Genomic DNA, 22,208 nt, shown 5'->3' with positions numbered 1-22,208 from the left:
TGGGGATATCAACTTCCCATGCTAGGTTAGGAGCTTTCACCACAGCCATTGGTTGTATATGATCTGATCATTTACTGATTTCATCTGCAGTGGATCAGGCAAATAAACAGTTTACCTCCTTCCAGGGAGGTGGCATGTTGATCTGAGTAGCTTCTTGTTAAGCCAAAGCTTCATATTCCTCTTCTGAAGAATCATCTACAAATTCCATCAAGAATGGTATAGGTTGCTACCTACCCTTCATTCACCGCAACAGTCCTACTACGACATCTACCTAATGCACTGTATTTTCACAGAATCACTCACAATAACGAAGGGCCATAATGTCCATGCTCAAACTCTAGTGTAGCAGTGATTTGCTCATTCCACCCTCTGGACCCTTCTTCATAACCTTACAGATCTCTTGTCATCATATCTTTATCTCATTTCCCCTGAAGGACATAACAGATCCTACCCCAACACTTATAAGGGAATCTTGTTCCCGATTCCAACCACTTGCTGTACAAAGAATTTCTTCCTGTTGCTCTTATTTCTCTTCCACTTTTTTACCTGTGACTTTGAGTTCTTGACTCCTGCAGTGGGAGCAGCCTCCCACTACCACTCTGTCTATACACCTCAACGCATTATGTACTTCCATCAAATCTTCTTTCACCCTTCTCCTCGCCAATGAAAACAGTTCCTCCCTCACCAATCTACCGCGTGACTGCGGTTTGTCATCCCACGAGCTACTCCTGTGAATCTCTTCTGGAACCTCTTCAGTGCCGCCACATCATTCCTATAATGAGGCACATAGAATAGAATAAAATACTTCAGATAATTCTGGATTACTGGTTTGTGGAGGTTCATCGTGACTTCTAGGATTTTATGCTCTGTCCCTCTATGGGAAAAGCCTGTAATTATGAATGTTTTATTCAATACTTTCTCAATTTGCCTTTCCTCTTTGTGCACCCATACACAGATTATAGAATACAGAAAATAATAAATAAAACATAGTAGCTAGTACATGGAGCAGTCCAGCACAGGAGCAGGTCCCTCAGCCCACTATGTCTATGCAGACCATGGTGCCAATTTAATCTATTCCCATCTGCCTGCACATTTCCTTCCATCCTGTTCATGTGCTTGTCTGAATGGATCTTAAATTACCTCTAGGTCCTTCTACTCCTGTACCTCTTTTAGAACAGTATCCATTAAGAGATATAGACTGTCCTCATTCCTTCTGTCATTTTTCCCAGACTAACCTTGTTTGTCATAGATTTGCCCATTGTGTCAGCCTGTCATTAATCAGTGAACACCCCTGCTTCTGACCTTAAGAGGAAAGGAACAGCATTGATGAAGTGGTTGAAGATGTTTGGACACTGACCTGAGGAGTTCTTTAGAGCGAACATAATCTGTAGTGCAAGGCAGGATCCAATCATTGAAGTCATTTTGTCCTGATGTTCTTTAACTTTTCCTGATAGAATCATAGAGTTATTCATTCATACCTCCAGTCATCCCACACTTCACCCAAGGCTAACAAAGATGCAAATATTTCAGTCATCTTGCACAACTCCTTCTCTAGCTTACACAACGTTCTTGGATATACCTAGTTACACTCAAGAAATTTGTCTACCTTCATAAATCTTAAGTTTTCCAGCACATTCTCTACTGTAATGTAGATTATCCATGAGACATCTGCATTAACTTTCCCTATTGTCCTATTGTCCTTGCTGCATCCAAAGTTCGGGTCCTTCAAAATTCAACAGTTCAAAGTAAATTTATTATCCAAGTACATATATTGTGTGTCACTAATTACTACCCTGATTTTCATTTTATTGTAGGCATTCACAGTAGAACAAAGAAATACAATAGAAGCAATGAAAAACTACACACAAAGACCTGCAAACAACCAATGTGCAAAAGAAGACAAGCTGCGGAAATGCAATAAGTAAATAATGTTAACAACAGGAATTCTGCAGATGCTGGAAATTCAAGCAACACACATCAAAGTTGCTGGTGAACACAGCAGACCAGGCAGCATCTCTAGGAAGAGGTGCAGTCGACGTTTCAGGCCGAGACCCTTCGTCAGGACTAACTGAAGGAAGAGTGAGTAAGGGATTTGAAAGTTGGAGGGGGAGGGGGAGATCCAAAATGATAGGAGAAGACAGGAGGGGGAGGGATGGAGCCAAGAGCTGGACAGGTGATAGGCAAAAGGGGATACGAGAGGATCATGGGACAGGAGGTCCGGGAAGAAAGACAAGGGGGAGGGGACCCAGAGGATGGGCAAGAGGTATATTCAGAGGGACAGAGGGAGAAAAAGGAGAGTGAGAGAAAGAATGTGTGCATAAAAATAAGTAACAGATGGGGTACGAGGGGGAGGTGGGGCCTTAGCGGAAGTTAGAGAAGTCGATGTTCATGCCATCAGGTTGGAGGCTACCCAGACGGAATATAAGGTGTTGTTCCTCCAACCTGAGTGTGGCTTCATCTTTACAGTAGAGGAGGCCGTGGATAGACTCCCACCACTAAGCACATCTTTCCCTCCCCCCCTCCCTCTGCATTCTGCAGGGATCGCTCCCTACACAACTCCCTTGTCCATTCGTCCCCCCCTCCCTCTGCATTCTGCAGGGATCGCTCCCTACACAACTCCCTTGTCCATTCGTCCCCCCCATCCCTCCCCACTGATCTCCCTCCTGGCACTTATCCGTGTAAGCGGAACAAGTGCTACACATGCCCTTACACTTCCTCCCTTACCACCATTCAGGGCCCCAAACAGTCCTTCCAGGTGAGGCAACACTTCACCTGTGAGTCGACTGGGGTGATATACTACGTCCGGTGCTCCCGATGTGGCCTTTTATATATTGGCGAGACCCGACGCAGACTGGGAGACCGTTTTGCTGAACATCTACTCTCTGTCCGCCAGAGAAAGCAGGATCTCCCAGTGGCCACACATTTTAATTCCACATCCCATTCCCATTCTGACATGTCTATCCATGGCCTCCTCTACTGTAAAGATGAAGCCACACTCAGGTTGGAGGAACAACACCTTATATTCCGTTTGGGTAGCCTCCAACCTGATGGCATGAACATCGACTTCTCTAACTTCCGCTAGGCCCCACCTCCCCCTCGTACCCCATCTGTTACTTACTTTTATGCACGCATTCTTTCTCTCACTCTCCTTTTTCTCCCTCTGTCCCTCTGAATATACCTCCTGCCCATCCTCTGGGCCCCAGCCCCCTTGTCTTTCTTCCCGGACCTCCTGTCCCATGATCCTCTCGTATCCCCTGTCCAGCTCTTGGTTATCACCTGTCCAGCTCTTGGCTCCATCCCTCCCCCTCCTGTCTTCTATCATTTTGGATCTCCCCCTCCCCCTCCAACTTTCAAATCCCTTACTCACTCTTCCTTCAGTTAGTCCTGACGAAGGGTCTCGGCCTGAAACGTCGACTGCACCTCTTCCTAGAGTTGCTGCCTGGCCTGCTGCGTTCACCAGCAACTTTGATGTTAAGTAAATAATGTTGACAGCTTAAGTTGTAAAGTCCTTGAAAATAAGTCCATAGTTTGAGGAATCAGTCCAGTGTTAAGGTGAGTGACGTTATCCATGCGGATTGCAAATGATTCAGGTTTGTCTATGTCTTTGAATCCTGGGCCCCACCATCACTGACAGTGGGAATATGTTTGAAGCTCTGCCTCCTATCAGCAGTATAATCATGATTACCCATCGCAAAAAAAATCTGACACTCCTGTAAAAGCTTGGCTCTGATCTACTAACTAGGGAAACACTTAATTCTGTTGATTGTATGTTTTTGCTATTTAGCATCTATGTAATCCAGCAGTGACATTTCTTCAGGCCGGAATCTTATTTTCAAGAGTGATTGTTGCTGCTGATGATGCCAGACATGATGAAAAGCTATTGATCCTAAACACTAAACCTGTTTCATTCTTCACAGATACTGCCTGACTAACTGAAAACCCGGTTATTTTTGGTAATTTATCTGAAGAAATAATCTGATTTCCATTCTCATAGTTATTCTTTCTAAATGCACTGATGTGCGTAAATCAACACAAGAAAAGGATAAATGTTTCATGAGAATATTAACTTTCTACAACATTGCCCAACATCAATCCACTTGTGTAAAATGTGAAATAGTAAAGGCATGTATGTTGCCTTCTAGCTTCAACATTGAACTTTCTTTGGTCAGGTGTACAGTCATGCTTTCACTACTTCATCACATATTTGGAGAAACACCTCCTACTCCACAGTGATGTGATATCTTTTCACTTCCCACACAACCACCTTCATGGCTTTTCTAACATTGCCAATTCAATGCTTACTGGCACCAATTTGTTATTCTTTAATGCTGCATATAAACCTTGTTAAGACAGTCCTACTCCCTTCAATTAATTAGATATTCTTCTTCCATCATCCTGGATTCAAATCAGGAGTCCATGACATAAAATGCCAACCAATCAGCTAATCATATATCTACTTTATCAACTTTGAAACAATTTTCTCCTGGTTTGTGGAACTCTGTTTTAGGGAGTCATGCCTACAGATCACTTGGGTCATTTTTGCTTCTGTATGAGTATTTACTGACTTCTGCAATACTGAACCATTTCATCCCACAGGCAATCCCTTGTGCCCCAGGTTGCCATTACACAGCAGGTGACATTCAGTCTTGATGGAGCAAGATCTTAAAAACACACATTGATGCTTCTACACATATTCAACCTACACACTATCCACACTCATGAGAAGTCATAAATACACATGTTCTTGACTACACTCTATTTCACTCTGAATTTCCCTCTCTTCAGTCCCCAGGTCTTTCCTTCTCCTAGCCCTGTTGATTCCCCACCATTTTCCACTTCATCCCCGTTCCTGCACTCCAAGCTCTCTCATCTCCTCTACTCTTTCCCCTATCTCTCAGTCACATTCCCCCCTTGAGCTTTCTTCTTAAGTGAAAGCACCAAGTCACAAACATCACAACTATCCGTTTAGCCTCTAGCTCAGGACTGGCCTGAAAACTTCATTACTGAGGCAAGAAGGGCCACAATCCTATTGTGTGCTGATCTGACGTCCCTCTCTATGGTAATCCCTGTTTCCTCCAACACAGACCTCAGATATTGTAGCCTGCAGTCACAGTACAGCTGCATTATCACATGTGCTTTAAGGTAATCTGCACCAATGAGAATATTGCCAGAACTGAGAAATTCTAACTACCAGGAAAAAAATTGAACAAGCTCATGTTAAACAGATGAGAGGCGCTTTAATTGAGGTGTTTGAAATTATGAGGAGGCCTTGGCAGAATAATTATTTAGCACATATTTCCTCTAGCAAAATGATGAAATGATAACAGCGTTCACAACGTAAAAGTAATTGATAGAAGGATTAGTTAGGAATTGAGTAAAGAATGTTTCCAACAGGAGTTTGGTAGATGTTTGAACCTTGCTGCTTTGAAAAGAAGGTAGATGCAAAAACCTTCATCACATAACCCTTGCATTATAATCATACTTAATCTACATGACTGTGGTGCCATGGAATATAGGAGAAAATGAGGTGATTAATAATTCAGTGCCGGTATTCAAGAATCAGTGTGCTGCTCATAAAACAGTGGCTTAAATTAGCTCTTGTTCTTGACTCGCTCAAGATTCATCCCCATACAGCTCAAGTTTTTCTGCATCAGAGTTTCCCATTCCAAACTGCTCTGCTTTATGGAAATTGTAACGCTGTCAGATAGTTGTGGTTCATTGGGTGAAACTTGCTTCGAAATTATTTAAAGTCATTTCTGAAGACACGAATCCAATCCAAAATCTTTGCCTACACAATTCTAAAACAAACAAAATTGTCGTTGTCACCTTACTGTTTGCGGCGAAGTGCTGTGCACACATTGCCTGCCACTTTCCCTTCAACAGCGTCCATGCTTCAAACGTGCTTCATTGGCCGTACAGCTTTTTGCAACGTTCTGGAGATCAGCACAGGCACTGCTCGCGCATGCCTTTCTCAGCGGAAGTGCATTTTTGGCGGGGAGTTCTCTGCCAGCGGTGCTCTTTTCATTGTAGTAATAGTGGCGGAGTTCACTGCGTTAAGATGCTAAGTATTAAATTGAACTAGGCTAACTTGCAAGGTGGTGTCATACCTTCTATCTTGTATTTTAGCTGTCTAAAATAACGACTTCATACTCCGGAAATTAATTAGACTCAGATGTTAATATTATCCAGCGGTGCGCCACTGACATTGTAAACATCTCCTTTCGTGAATCAACAAGACGTCCAAACTAATTTGGCATACGCCATCTGATAGTGGCGTTTACCGAGTAAGTTTCTTCGCGTGACCGGATTTGTCCTCAAACCCGGATTGGGCATCGCATGGAATGAGATTAGGAGAGCCAAACAGGTTTCCTCTGCCCTCTGTTAATTATAGTGGTGCCTTCTCTTCACTTTTACCTGTAAACCGTAACCTTTTTCCGGGAGGATACCAGACTGCCCCAACTCCATATGCCGCTGCCGGTTGTGCTTAATCGGTTTACTTAATTATCTTTTGCCCGTAGTACAAACGTATTATAAATGGTGTGACCCCACACGGCTAGCTATCTGAATCAGGTTGCTCCTTCACTCTTGTCATTTTATTCACGAAATGTAACATAATTAAATAGTTTTCTTTCGAATGTTCTCTGAGCAATTAGTAATAAGAAGAGGTAGTGGTTTGTTTTTAACTCAGAGGATAACCGGGTCCGCATTGCTAAGAAAACAAAATGTTTATTTTTAGTTGCCGTTGGTCACACGGCCAGTAGCAATTAAGAGCGACTGATGCGAAAAAGATCTGATTCCCGAGAACTAGGTTTTGAGATGGAATGCAAATTTTTGCTGAGTGGCACACACATACACACACCACGCACGGAGGGGAAGAAATGGACACAGACAACATCCCAAACACTTGGTTGGTTTGTGGCAATGAAGCAACAATGTTGAGAAGACAGCTCCATCCTGCGGCTTTGAGTTAAAGATAGAATTCAACACGGCTGCATCTATGGATATGACCTACAAAAAGAACGGCGCACCATCCACTGCCAGATTAGATGTATTTAGGATTTGTTTGAAACACACATCACGTAGTTGAAAGAGCAGCGGACAGAGGTTTGCTATATTTAAATAGAATTTACTGCTAAGGCTTCACACCGCAGGGAAGCGAGAGTTGAAATATTTGAATTTGAAGCGATGTCTCCGTGCGTGCACGTTCTGAGCGCCGTATTTTTAGTTCCCCTGCAAACCCGGGTTTGGTTTTATTCCGTGTGTTTTTTTTATACTTTTTCCCGGCTCTTTCATTTGCGGCGGTGTCAGAAGTCCATGCTGGACGCTGGCGGATGTTTCGGGGCGTTCGGGTCTGTTGCACAGCAGATTGTTGCTGTTACGAGAGGAAGGCTCGGGGTTCGCTTATCCTCAGCTACTTTAGAGCCAAGACGTGAGATGTCGCGGAGGGAGGGGGTGTGAGGGCAGTGCGCAGGCGTTATTAGTCTGTCCTGGGTGACAAGGCTCTGGGTTAGGATGGGATCATTCTCTGCTCTCATCTCCTTCTTTCTATGTTGTGTTAGCAGGGGGAAGAGAGGAGCCACTTCACCAGTTTGCACAGCCTCTGCCGTTTGCTGCTGAAAGTGCCAACTTGTTTGTTTCTTTGACGTGTCTCATCTGCCCTTCTTCCCTTCCTCATCCTGCTCTCTGTTCTCCGTTTCCTCTCCCTCTCTCGGAGGCTTCGCCTCCTCAGCTGTTACCAGGAGGGGGCTGAGTGAGGGGACGTGGGTGAAAAAAAAATGCCGAAGCCATTCTGAACGGCCCGAAGAGCCGGGCAGATCCGCAGGGCCGGTGCCAAGCGGCGGGGGAAGAAAGGGTTGGTTCTCGTTTTCTTTTCTTTTCCTTCTTTTGGTTCCATTCTTCAACTTTGATGGCAATGCCATGGAGGATGCACCGCTCCGCAAAGTCAAAACAAGACGCAAGAAGTGCCCGTGCGTCCCGGGGCTGCCTCTGGACACGGGAGGCTGCGAGGACGAGTTCGACTGCAAGGAGCTGGAGTCTCTCTTTCAGAATTACAACCTCAAGCTGGAACAGACTGCCACCCTCAAGGCGTTGGCCGTACTCATCATCATGACGGCCACGCTAGCCATCGTGGAGTTAATGTCCGGCCCCAGCCTGACCATCTCCAAGGGCTCGCACCCGGTTCACTGCATCATTTTCATGTCGCTCTTCATCGTGACCAACGTAAAGTACCTACAGGTCACCCAGCTACAGCAGATCGTCAAACTCACACTGCTCTTCGCCTTCACTTTCTCCTTCCTGTGCTGCCCCTTTTCGCTAGGATCCTACGGCTTGGAGCCGCCGACCTCTCCCGAGCACGGCATGTGGCAGCTTATGCTGGTCACTTTCGTCGCCTACTCGCTGGTGCCGGTACGGACTTTGCTGGCTATCATCTTCGGCCTGATGGTGGCCGTCTCTCACATCATCGTCACCGCCACCTCAGTCACCTCCAGGAGGCAGAGGCTCTGGCGCACGGTAAGTCCCCTTTCCAGCAGCAATCTCCATTTACTGCTTTGTGGTGGGACTTCGAAACAAAGTCCTCGCGTCCTTAGATCAACTCCAAAAGACATTGTCAAGTTTTGTTTTGGGATGGAAGGGGAGGGATGTTGAACGATCTCCCCAGTTCTGAAAGCTGTTGTAAGGATATTGGCAACTGCTCCTTTTCAGTGAGACAGAGATAGACTCCGAGAGGGAGATGGGGATCGAGAGGGGAGAAATGTTCTGGAGCTGTTGCTTTTTTGAAAATAACGTTTAAGATTGCAAACTCCGTGGAGTGATGGATCAACTTGCACCTTCATACCTGTTATTTCTGATTAAAGTTCCTAATTCTGAATAGAGGCGACGAATTTATTCCATCCCGTCGTTTCCCACGTTCACCCCACCACATTATGCATGGCAAAGGCTTTGTCCACAGGCGGGAAGTAATTGGTTGATGCTTAGGTCCGTGCGGACTGGCACCAACTCTTCTCACCAGAGGCCAAAGAGTTTATTAACCCACAACCCTTTTAAACAACATGATTAGAACCATTTCCGCAGACAGAGATTAAATCGTAAAATGTAGTTTAAAGGCTAAGTGTTAGCTTATGTCACCAAAATTCCTGTGGTATTATGGTATTACTAAATGGCCGAGCTGTTGGGGTTTTGTTAACCTGGGGCATTACACTGATTATGACAACCATTCCATCTGTCCATGCACATAATCCGGGCAGCGTTTGACCACATCTGTTGCTTATTGATGATTAGCTGTCCCCTCTGTGACCTTAAAATAAATTTGCAAAATATTTGCCAGCATTTTATTTCAGGATGAACCCTGCAAATATGTCAGAGAAGAGGGAGTGCAGATAGGAAGGCATGAGACTCTAGTTTGGTCTAAAGGTTAGAGATACTTGGACTCCAGCGGCGGTTTAGGATAAGGTGAACCCGGCGATGTAATTGGATTGGGCTCGCCAGAAAATAAAGAACACTGTGTGTGTTTACGTAAACGGAAGGGCTAAGTAAGTTGTATAAAATTGACATTAGTTCATGTTAACCTTCGCGCCTACTCATCAATAACATTATTGGGCGGGCGTGTAAAAATCAGAGAGAGAGAAAAAAAACACCTGTTGTACCCAATAATGCAGCAGCTCATTGTAAAAATAAATCTGCTTCTTGACTCTGCCTCTCGTGTAGTGATAACTAGATTCGGGAGACTGGATTGAATGGGGTGTTCTGTGTCCCCTCTTGTAGCTTGTGGCCAATGCTGTTCTGTTTGCCAGCGTGAACATGTCTGGGGTGTTTGTGAGGATCCTGACAGAGAGAGCCCAGAGGAAAGCCTTTCTTCAGGCGAGGAACTGCATCGAGGAGCGCCTCCGCCTGGAGGATGAAAATGAAAAACAGGTCAGTAAGTTTAGCTCCAGGTACATAGGAAAGAAAAGCCAAAGATCACGCAAAGGGAAAAAGGAGAATTAGATGTTTTGTAATAAAATGAATAACAAAACGAAGAAAATTGCAAACAATGTTTCAATATATTTAACGAAAATATATCCGTATAATATTGAACGCCTCTGTATAGTAGAACTATAAAATTAGATTAAATAATCAAACATATTAAATAAAAATGAAAGCCATTACATAGCGTAAAATTGAGAAAGAATACATGATGTCTCTAATATTGCTCCAGATTGACTGAGTCAATAAAGTTGGACTTCGAAAGCGGCAGGTACCCTCACACAATTCATTACTCTACACCTGACTAAACCAATCGTTTTAATTGTCGTGATTAAGCTTAATTTAAGCCTCTTGCTATTTAAAATATAACACACATATCGTTCAATTTTTCAAATGCATAGACACATCACCCCTTCCACGGATGCTTTGGATATCAAGCCAAGTAAACTTCTTGACAAGTAATAATAACATTCCAAAATATCTGCGCAGTTTTTAATGTTCACTAAAGAAAAATTATTAAAAGAAATACAATAAAATGAAAAAATGATGCGAGCTCTCGATAAACTACACACGGAGCGCCAATGTACAGAACACGCCAGTTAAAGCAATGAATTTTGTGGTCTATATGCCACTGTTTATAAAGAAGTATAAAAATTTTTACAGATGTAAACATATTCGATAAAAGCTGTAAGGCAAGTGTTAATTTATCTGATTTCTTCTTAGCATCTAATATCTAAATGTTGTCAGCACATTCTGTTTTATTATGTATTTGAAGTTATATGGCTGGATCTCATGTTTTTTCAGTCACCAACTGAGTTTTATTCTGAGCTAAGAATAGATGCAATATGGGCTTTTTAATGTCATGGGAGGTGTAATTGATATTTATGAACCATTGAATGGAATGAACTATTATTATTAATATAAATATGGGAATAGAACATTCAATGAGGAAGTGATGCAGGTTTGTCAATGTAGAATATCTACTAAAGGAAGAGTAGTTAAAATGAATCTTTATGCAAAGAGTTGTAATTTCCAACATATAAAATGGACTATTTCTCCATTGAATAGAATTTGATTAAATATTCCAAAACAGGTGAAAAAATAGGCATATGGAACAGTGGGACTGTTCATGTTGTTTCAGATGTGTGTCAGTACAGCCATAATAAACCAAGTAGCTGACTCTCAAATTATCAGTTTTTGTGACTCTATGATGTTAGAGCAAGCATTATAAAATTATTGCATTTAATTTTAAGGTATAATGTTACATTTCAAGAAAGTAATTTGTTCCCAAATAGTCGTTAGAGTCCTAAAGCGGGAAATAAGGTTAATTTAATAAAGCAGGTAAACTTTTATTTTCAATTTTCCCTTCCAAAGCATCTGTGTAATCAGAAATAATTGATGAAAAGTATTAATATTGAAGAATCAGTCTATAATGTGACAAATGTGAAGCTTTCCCAGATAGTCACTTTGGCACCATAATCAAGTCCATAGTTAATCTTATGTCTTTTAAGTGTAATATTTACTTATTAGAACAGCTTGGCTAATATAAAGTTATTTGGTTAGATAAAATGCAATATTATGTGCTGTTTGCCATTTTGGATAATTGCTATAGTTAGCACATAAAATAATCTCAAAATATGTACATAAGTGTATTAATACAGTTAACAGTTGGAAAGTATTCCAATTTTCAATAAGTAGCATAATAAGGGAAAGGGATCATGTACAGGAACTTGCCGTTTGATCCTTTTTGAAGCGCATGTTAATATTTCCAGTACCTTCAAACATACACACTTCATCTGCTTTTGACTTTTGGAACTCCACTGCTCTTGACTGTCCTCACTGTAAATACTGCTTAAAAAATACACTCAATCATACTTTTTTTTTCCTCTGAGGTGTGACAATGCAGCGCCACATCATCACTGAATATATGCACATGATTAATCAGAACAATCTGGCACAACAATGCCTAACTTCAAAAAAAGTATTGAACTCCAAACCCAAGAGTGATTTAGCTTTCTCTTCAAATTCAGTTATCTGGTTTAGGAGTCTCAAAAATTGAAAACAAAATTAGTTGTACTTGTGATCTACTTTGTATTAACCAACAGATCCTTTAATAGTTTCTCAATATAATGAGTATGTTTGTGCAGTCCAGTTGACTGATCCTTGATAAGGGTAGTGGTTTTCTGCTAATTTCAGTAAAAAAAAACATTATAGAGCATTTTTGTTAAATCCCTCAGTTCATCAACATCACTGTAATTATGGCCTGCTCAGAGGCAGGTTTCTAAAAACAGTTAACTCTGTGTATAATAGTAAATTGAATAACCGAAGTAATTTCTAGACACATGTTTTATGGGAGTTAATCTGCTTGCTGCCTGTGTTGAGTGCATTGCTTTCAACAAAATGCCAGTTAAGTAGCTTTTATAGAGTAGTGCTTCACAGAACAATCAACTTTAAAGGTGGAATTATACTTCATACTGACATTGTTTGGCATATAAAAGAATGAAGTTCGCTGCATTGTAAGCATTTCACCTGAAATTTATACTCATCATAAAATGTCCACACAGTTACTAGCTCAATTCCTTATTTACTCCGTGGAATTAATATATCCATTTTGTCTTATTATGTTAGCCTGTTTGTTGCATAGATAAATAATCCAGTTTAATAAATCATCACTATTAAATGTCATATTTTAATGATTTTACTATACTTTGTATATTAACAGGGTCAATATGTACTTGATCCAATTATTTGTTAATAATCTATTAACTGTACAAAGTACTCAGATACATGAATTTTGTCTCTATATTTATAGTTCTGCAATTTTCCACAGGAAAGACTTCTAATGAGCCTATTACCCAGAAATGTAGCTATGGAAATGAAAGAAGATTTCCTCAAACCTCCAGAAAGGATATTTCACAAAATATATATCCAAAGACATGACAATGTCAGGTAAGTCAGACTTTTTTTATTCAAATGTGCCAACTAATCATTATTATACTTTAATAGTCTAAATATCTTGCAGAAGAATGTCCAAAGCAATCCATATTATCATAACCATAGAACAACATACTATAAGTCTATAATGCAAAGAACATTGGAATGAATGAGAGGGCTACCGTGCTAAATAATAATAATCATTGTATCTAATTGTATTTTGTGGCATATGATTCACTTAGTTTGATATTCCAGCCTCGGATATAATTATGTGTAATCTAAATATTGCTCATGATCATTTCAATAGTTTAGTATTAACAATTCATTCAAAAAAATATCAATTACCATAGTGACACACATAACATGCTGGGCAACTCTGCAGGTCAAGCAGTATCTATGGGTGAAAAACAGTCAACATTTCAGCCTGAAAACCTTCAGGCCCTAAGGAGAATTCTTGGCCAGAAACGTCAACTGTTTATTCATTTCCATAGGTGCTGCCTGATCTGCTGTGTTCCCCCAGCATTGTGTGTGCATTGCTTTGGATTTCCAGCATCTGTAGGCTTTCTTGTGTTTATGATTACTGTAATGAACAGAATATATCAAAGTTACCCAAGACCACCACAGTCAAGTTCAAATGCATGTTAATTTTCATGGGCATGCTTACCACAGGAATTTTTTTTTGCAGCAAAATACATTCTAAACATAACATGCAAGATTAACATAAACTAACATAAATTGTACCTAGTTTCCTTGACAAAATGAACAAAAATAAACATATTAACATTAATGCAGGTTGAGGAAAATGAAGTCCAAAGTAGAATTAAAATTATATAGGTTTCTGTTAAGTCTTCAAGCGAATATTTAATGGAACAGTTCAATTTTCAAATCTAATCTCTGCACAGCCATCTCGACAGTCATGATCATTTGATTCAACATAGGACTGACACAGGAATAGGTTATGTTTTAACACAGCAAGCTGTCCTATGTTTAAATAGGAGACCTATCAAACTCCCTGATGAATATTTCAGGAAATGAGTTTGATTTTAAAGAGCTGCTAAATAAGGATGAGAGAGAAGCGAAGACGCATACAGAGAAAATTCAATGTATTAATTTTATAAAGTGCAATTTAACACCTATTGAAGGAAAGAAGTATTCTTTCTAAATGAATCAGAACTAACCGACTTCTAAGTATTATTATTGGTTCCAAGATTATTGGATTGTCACTTCCATTGTTAATGGTAACATCCATCAGTAATACTTGTGCAAGAAGTTCCTAACCCATGTCTGTGCAGAACGCTAGGGTATTAATCAACAAATGTAGCTCTTCGAGCATCTGGGTACAACATGGGATTATATCAGTGACCTCTCTTGTATGAAGAAAGAACCATTGTTTGTCCAAGCCATATTTCCAACAATAAAAACATATTACTCGACCCACAAATGAATACCAAGATTAAATGAAACTAAGACAAATATTGTTAGGTTTTATTTGCTAATTTTAGAGTGCTTTGTGGATATTTTATTTTGCTTATTACAGCAAATTTCATTTTGCATTCTGTTATTCTGTTCCTTGAGAAATGGTTTATAATCTCCCCCCCCCCCCACCCCCACCCCGTCAGTCAGCGACTGTTGTGTAATTGATTATTTGCAACACTTCACATTGACACACATTTGGGTAGGATGATGATCTCTCAATGTATTTTTCATGAATGAAGTTTAAGGAGCTGAAAGTTTGGACCGAGGTATTTTTTGAAAACTATTCTGTTTGAGAGAAGGCAGCTAGATCACTCTTGGCAATGAAGCTGTCTTGCAATACGTTAGCCATGGTTCTTTCTAGTAAACGGTATCGAATTGGCGATATTGGTTCTAATATCATAGCTAAATTTAGAAATATTTAAGCCCGCATAATGGGTAAAATCATTTTATAGAAACAATAATTAAATATATCATTGTATAATTGTGATAATCAAAACAAACCGCAAATACTAGATACCTGAAACTAAAACAGAAAATGTTGGGAAAACTCAACAGGTCAGGCAGCGACTATGGAAAGAGAAGCATTAATTTCACATCTGCACCTTTATCAAAATTGTATAATGCTACTGTTTATTTAACAGTTGTAGTCAGGGAAGTTCAAATTTGGCATAATTTTAAGCCATGACTTAAATATTGTTCCATGAGATGGTTTGGGGTCTTGAAAGAGGAGAGACTTGAAAATGCAGTAAGATATTAGGAGAGAATTCTGGGGCTCAGGTGGCCAAAGGTATTTCTGCCAGTGGCCGTTGAAGAGAATAAAGGATTCACGGGAAGCTGGATACGGAGGAGCACAAAGCTTTGCAAGGTTATGTAGTTGGAATGGATTTGATGGATGAGAAAAGTTAAGTCCATATAGGGATTTGAGACTAAGGCAGAAAGTTTTAAGTTGAGGACTGTGGAGCAAAGTGATAAACAACTGGTTCAGATAGCAGACCTTTGGATAAGAAGATTGACGTGGAAGGTAGGAGAGGAGCATTTGGATTGTTGGGTCCGAAGATGACAAAGCTGTGCATCATTAGCAGCAGATTTGCTGTGGCTGGGATAATGATGGGTGATGTTACAGATGTTGGTGGTACTTTGATGGCAAAAGAGACAAATTTCCTAGAGTCCTTTTGTAATGTAACAAACACGGTTATTGAAGAGGAACCAGTAGATATGTATTTGGTCTTCCAGAAGGTACTCAGTAAGAGCATGGGGTCAGGGGTATTATGTGAGCAAGAATACGGGGAATAGGTAACTAACAAAAAAAAAATTGAAAGTCAGAATAAGTACTTCATTTTCAGATTGGCCATCGGTAACTAGTGGAATGCCATAGAGATCAGTGCTGGGACATCATCAATTTATACTTTATGCTGATGAAAGAACTGGGAGTATAGTAGTGAAATTTGATGGTGCTATCTATAATGAAAAGTAGGTTATCAAGTTGTGAGGGGGTGCAAAACAGCCTCAATGGATATAGATCTGTTACATGAGTGGAAAATACATTGATAGATGAAACATAAAATGGGAAAGTTCAAGGTTATTCATATTGGAATTAAAAATGTGACATCACTTAAATGGTGTGATCTACAAGCTGTTGCAGTATGAAGGTTTATGAGGGGCTTAAAACATGAAAAGTTACTATGCAGGTACATCAGGGAATTAGAAAGACCAATCAAATATTGCTTTTATACTGCAGCCCTTTGCAATAAAAAGGAGGAAAATTTTGCTGCAAAATTACAAATTGCCAGTGAAGCCACACCTGGAATATGGTGTCATTTTGGTTTCTATAATTATTGAGTGTGGGCACATGGCCTAGTGGTTAAGGCATTCAACTAGTGATCTGAAGGTCATGAGTTTGAGCCCCAGCCAAGGCAGCGTGTTGTGTCTTTAAGCAAGGCACTTAAGCACACAGTGCTCTGCGACGACACTGGTGCCAAGCTGTATGGGTCCTAATTGCCTTCCCTTGGTCAACATCGGTGTCCATACAACCTTGCCCAGGCCTGCACCCTGGAGATTTTCCAGGTGCAGATCCATGGTCTTGTGAGACTAACGGATGCCTTTATATAATTATGGAAGGATGTGCTTGCATTGAGGCAATACAGAAAGATTTCAATAGGTTGATTCCTGTGATGAAGTGGTTGATATATAATGGAAAACTGAGCAGTAAGACTGTACTAGACTACAGTCCTACTGTACTATGATCACACTATGCCAGCTAATTTTGAAAACAAAGCTTTTTCTCTTCATTTTGACCCTCTGTCCACATTGAAATAGCGTTTTCATCCAGCGAAAATAGAGCTTTTCTAAAACACTCTCCAGCGTGTGTAAATTTGAAAATGATTGTTGCGCATTGTAGTGTGGACAGGGTAAATGGAGAGATTTAAAAAATGTTGTCATGACAACACCACAACAACAATGCTTTTTCTGCTTCTGCTTGGTACTGTGCAAGCGCTGCCGGATCGCTGATATAACGCTGTCATGATGTGCCGAAACAGATGGTGACAGCGCGGCATTTCACTGTTTTCTTGAACGCAACCCCCCCACATCCTAACAATTTCAGAACAGACGGCAATGAGACTGAAGCCAGAAGAGTTAGAAATGTACGCAGGTACTTTGACCCATACTGAATAAATAAGTATATTCGCTTTGCCCTGTTTTCTATCCTTGCTTGTATGAAGGTGGTTTACCTATTTATGTGAGTACTTCTCTGACAGTAGATGTGTAACAGCCTAATGTAACATTGTATGGAAATACAAGATAACACCATGCAGACATGTTTTATACATCTAACAAGGTGCTTTATTAATGCAACAGAGTCAGTCAGTTTTTCAATGTTCGTCACCAGCCGGGTCATACTGTCTGTGAACTCCCTGTTGGTTGCCTCCATACGCTCCAGTATGTTGTTTTTTCAGTTTTAAGTCCTCCTGCGCGAGAGCCAACGGCAATTCCTTTAAAGATTTTCTAGTCTGTAACTGGACAAATGCGTACCTAGTATACAGTTTCCTCTTTGCTTGTTTTCTGTGTGTTCTGTGCATGCCCAGTAGGAAGAGATGCACCCAAATATCCATTCTAATGTGGATGGAGATATTTTGAAAAACGCTTCGTGTGAACACCTGTCGTTTTTACTCGAAACCGGCGTTTTCAAAATTATCCAGTCTAGTGTGGACGTAGCCTTAGACTTTAGAAAACCATACAGGAATCATTTTAGAATAAATATAAGATTCTAAGAAGGATAAATAGGAAGAATGCTGAGAGAATTCTTACCCGAGTTTGGTATCTAGTACTGGGGGACTTATTTCATGCAGAACTGAGGAGCAACTTCTTCTCTTGGAGGGTTATCCACTACAGATCAATGGAACCAACTCATTAAACATATTCAAGGCATAGATTGACAAATAAGTTAAGGAATGTGGAGAAAGTTATGTTGAAGCTTCAATTAGATCAACCATGATCTACATAAATGGTCTACTCCCAATTCTATTAATATAAAAATAATGATCTTGCATAGTTTCCTATTTTAAAAAATGTTCAAGGTGGCTGTTAAGTTACAAAATATGATGAAAAAGATATTGAACATAGAACCATATGGCACTGCACAAAGCATTTGGCCCACAATGTTGCGTTGACCTTTTAACCTACTCCAAGATCAATTTAACCCTTCCCTCCCACATAGACTCATTTCTTTTTAATCCATTGGCCTATCTAAGAGCTTCTTAAATGTCCTATCCTTTTATTCTCTACTTTATCAATGATGCATGCTCCACGTATCCTGGAAAGCCCGGATCTCCTGCCTTCTGGCAGCTGGTGTCATTGTATCCATTGCCCATAAAGTAGCTGGTTATCCTGTTGGCCATGACAGAGAAGATTTCCCCTTGACATTCCTGAACTGCTTGATGGAACTGGAGTTCTACTCTTTGGCAATGAATACCGCCATAGGCCTTTGCCCCTCTGATGGAGTGCACTATTCTTTCTCCCTGGCAATTCTGATTAGGTTCCACAGGACCTTTAGCACACAAGGGTAATTGTTGTAGAGCTTATAAGGAATTCCATTTGGACCTGGCACTGATGCTGTCACAATGGGGTGCTGGGAACGGACCCAAATGCGAGACACAGACAATGAAGTACAAGGAACAGGACTTGACTGGAGTAGGGAGTGAAAGGATACAGACAAGGAGCAGGGACAAGAACGCAGACTTGGGCTAGGGAAAGCGGGACCAGGACTAGGAACCACGGTCTAGGAGACAAGGCTTGGACTCAGAGCCCGAGACCAGACAAGGACCCAGAACCTGAGTCTTGCCTTGGGCTCGGACCCCAGAATCAGGCAAGGACATGACATGGCTTCAGGACAGGACGTGGCTGGGGTCTAGAGGCCTGAGCTTGGAGACAGGCTGGGGTCTTTGCTCATGAGGCTTGAGGCTGGGGTCTTGGGTCTTGAGCTTGGCTTGGGCTCTTGGGGCTTGGCTGCAGGATCATCGGGGCTTGGGCTGTTAGGGCTTGGCTGCGGGATTGTCGTCTTGAAATGCAGAGGCTGATAACTCAGAGGCTGGAGCTGAGAGACCAACTGGGAACTGAACATCAACATGGAGCCAGGACTCGTTCTTTGAAAAGCCAGGACTCATCATTAATGCAACACCAACATGAGACAGGACAGCACATAGACATAGAGCTAGAATTTTTACTTAGACAAGCCAGGACACCACCTCTCCACACCAAGGTGTGACAGGTCCACCTGTTGGGTAACAGTAGACAGCCAGACTTACCCAACAGAGGCAAAGACAAGACAGATCCCTCCACAGGGCAATGGCAAAATGACCTGACTTACCCCACGGAGGAAAGAACAAGAAGAAACAAACACCAAAGAACAACAGACCGTTCCATCTCTTCTCCAGGGTAGCTCTGAGTCTCAGTTCATCCAGCAACCTCAGCTGGCTACGGAAACAGCCAGATCCCTACCTAGCTCAGAGTTGCTGGCAGCCACTCAGCTGGCCCAGGAAGCAGCCAAATCCATACCACAAAGACAGCTACAACTACTGACAGCAAGACTTCATGAGGGGATGGTTCCCCAATGCAGCCTAAAGATGGCAATTGGCTGCTATATAGCCTTCCACCAGCAGGTTGCTTCCAGGGAATCTTGACAAAACAAACCAGCCACTCATACTCAACCCCAAGGCTACTTATATTCCAAGCCCCAAGATGGGAATCAGGTGCCTGTGATTAGCTCAAACAACGGACAGCTGGAATACCCAGAGTCCTGAGTCCATGGACCGGACCGTGAACTGGAATGCAGACTTCATGGACTGGGCCATGACAGATGCAGACCTTGAGCTCTTTGACAACTTCCCTGACTTCACTTAGTTTGGGGTGGTGGGGAAGGTGTCAAGCTGGATGATTGGAGGAGCAGGATTTGGAACATACCCTGGTGATCCAAGGAAGTTTTCCTTGCTGGATCACTATACAGACCCCTGATGTACTGCTCCAGCTTCTGTTTGGTGGCTTCCAGCTTCCATCTTTTCTTTATCCTCCAACAGCTGTTGGGTGTATTTGAAAGGATTCTTGAAGTTGCTGGCTCTCTCTCTCTCTTTCTTTCTCCTGCACTTACAAATGCACTCTGCCCTTTGCAGCCTCGCCAGCTTCTGATTCACTTCATTCCACAACAGCTTTAAGCCCACCTTCTCCTCCTGTGTTGCTTTTTACCAATAAAAAAAAACTACCTCTTCCAACTACCCTATACTTGCCTGCAATTAACTTAAAAGTATATTAGTCATTGCCACCAGAGGAAAATAGCGACAGTTGCCCTCTCTTGGTTATGCTTCTTATCGTCTTACACAGCTCTATCATCACCTCTCATCCTCCTTTGCTTGAAAGGGAAAAGCTCTAGCTAGCTTGCTCACCTTTTCCTCATAAGAAATCCTCTCTAATCCAGGCAGCATCCTGGTAAATCTTCTTTGAACCATCTCTAAAGCTTCCACATCCTTCCTGTAATAAGGGGATGAGAACTGAACGCAATATTCCGAGTGCATTCTATCCAGAGTTTTATAGGGCTAAAACATTTTGTCATGGCTTTTAAAATCATTTCCTTGATTAATGAAGACCAACACACCATACACCTTCTTAACCATCCTATCACCTTGCTTGGGAATTTTGGAGGATCTATAGACTATACTGCCAATGTAGTTAAGTTAGCTTTACATGTTGTACTCAAGGAAAGAAAATTAGTTTGAACATACATTGCTATGCAAAAGTCTTAGGTACCCCAGCTATATATGTGTGCTAAGACTTTTGCATAGTAATGTACAGTAATGTAGTAATGTTATGTATTACACTGTACTGCTGTCACAAACTAAAAGAAAGCAAATTTCATGACATCCGTGAGTGATGATAAACCTGATTCTGATATGGGTCTCTGTTGTGGAAGAGGACCGGGAAGGAGGCATGGAGAGGGGAATCATATTAAGGAAAAGGGGAAAGGAGAGTGGGAGGAGCAGTAAGTGCCAGAAGAACATTCTATAATGATCAATAAAGCAATGGTTCATAATCAAATGATCTTGCCAGGTGTCTCAGGGCTGGGTGTGTCTACCCCTACCCTGGCACTCCTTTTCTGCTACCTGTCCCACACCCCTCCTGCAGTGCTCCACCCTCACCATTCCCAACATCCTTTGCTTCTGCTAGATTTACTAACTCGCTCTCTGCTCCTCGTTGACAAATACAGTATTGTGCAAAGGTCTTAGGTACCCCAGCTGTATACATATGACTAAGACTTTTGCACTATACTGTGTAGTTTGTTGAAGACACAAGAGACTGCAGGTGCTGGAAACTGGAGCAAAACTAGCTACTAGAAGAACTCAGCAGGTGAAGTAATATCTGTGGATGCAAAGAGGCTGTCAACATTTTGGGTCGGGGCCCTGCGTCAGGCCTAAGACCGTTGAGCAAAGGTGGCCAGTAGAGCATGGTGTGCTCGTAGGTCAAAGATAGATCCAGATTATGGGATGGTGATGCTGGGCAGATGGAGCCAGGTGTTGGAGTGTTCAGACACATGCTGGTAGGTAATAGCTGGAAATGGATAAGAAGTAAAAATCAATGCAGGTGGATCCAGGTGGAGGAGGTAAAGGTGGTACGTGTGTGATGAACAAATAAAACCATGAAGTGGAGATGGGTAATGAATCTTAGTAACTGGGGGAAGGGATAGAAAAGGTAAGCAATAGGAGAGAGAGTGGGTGGACTGGTGGGAGAGAAAAAGGAACATAGGGAGATCATTAATTAATAGACATACCTTTTGAAAACAACGTTCATATAACTTTCTAAGGGAAAAATTGCTAACACTTATACAATGTTAAGTGTTTTTTTAGAAACATCAGAACTTAGAATTAAACACAAAATATCTTTAATCATTTGAAATGTAATTTGTAAATTCTGTGTTCGAAATTTCATCAGTATTGGACATTTTTTTAGTAAGTAATTTGGTGTCGAGAAAGCAGCAATGTATCCTATAAATTAGTGAGAGAATGAAGTGATTAACACAGTGATGCACACAATTTCTTCACAGGTCAGAATTAATGACAAGTTTGCAAACATTTATTCGGGGAGTGGGAATGTGATAACTGTTGGTCAGATGTTCATTAAGCCCACACTAAGCACTATCATTCTAACATATACAAAATAAAATGTGTTTTTGACACCAAGGGAATCATTTGACATAGAGAAAGTCTGCAGAAAGACTTGGATAGGTTGAGCGAGTGGGCAAAGGAGTGGCATGTGGGAAACAGTACAGGGAAGTGTGGAATTATGCACTGTGC

General features: G+C 41.4%; 1 protein-coding gene across 2 annotated transcripts in view; it reads left to right on the top strand.

The window, feature by feature from the left end:
• Positions 1–7,637: 7,637 nt before the first annotated feature.
• LOC140194748 (adenylate cyclase type 1-like) overlaps positions 7,638–22,208 on the top strand; it is a 283,950-nt gene continuing 269,379 nt past the window's right edge. The window contains exons 1-3 of one of the 2 annotated variants that reach the window (XM_072252008.1): positions 7,638–8,511; positions 9,763–9,912; positions 12,794–12,912. In XM_072252008.1, the coding sequence (XP_072108109.1) occupies positions 7,918–8,511; positions 9,763–9,912; positions 12,794–12,912 (863 nt within the window). In that variant the 5' untranslated portion in view covers positions 7,638–7,917. The remainder of the gene's footprint in view (positions 8,512–9,762; positions 9,913–12,793; positions 12,913–22,208) is intronic. The other variant, XM_072252009.1, reaches the window with a different exon arrangement.

This window comes from Mobula birostris, chromosome 3 (genome assembly GCF_030028105.1).
Source record: "Mobula birostris isolate sMobBir1 chromosome 3, sMobBir1.hap1, whole genome shotgun sequence".
Lineage (NCBI taxonomy): Eukaryota > Metazoa > Chordata > Chondrichthyes > Myliobatiformes > Myliobatidae > Mobula > Mobula birostris.
This window is presented reverse-complemented; position numbering and strand designations above follow the sequence as displayed.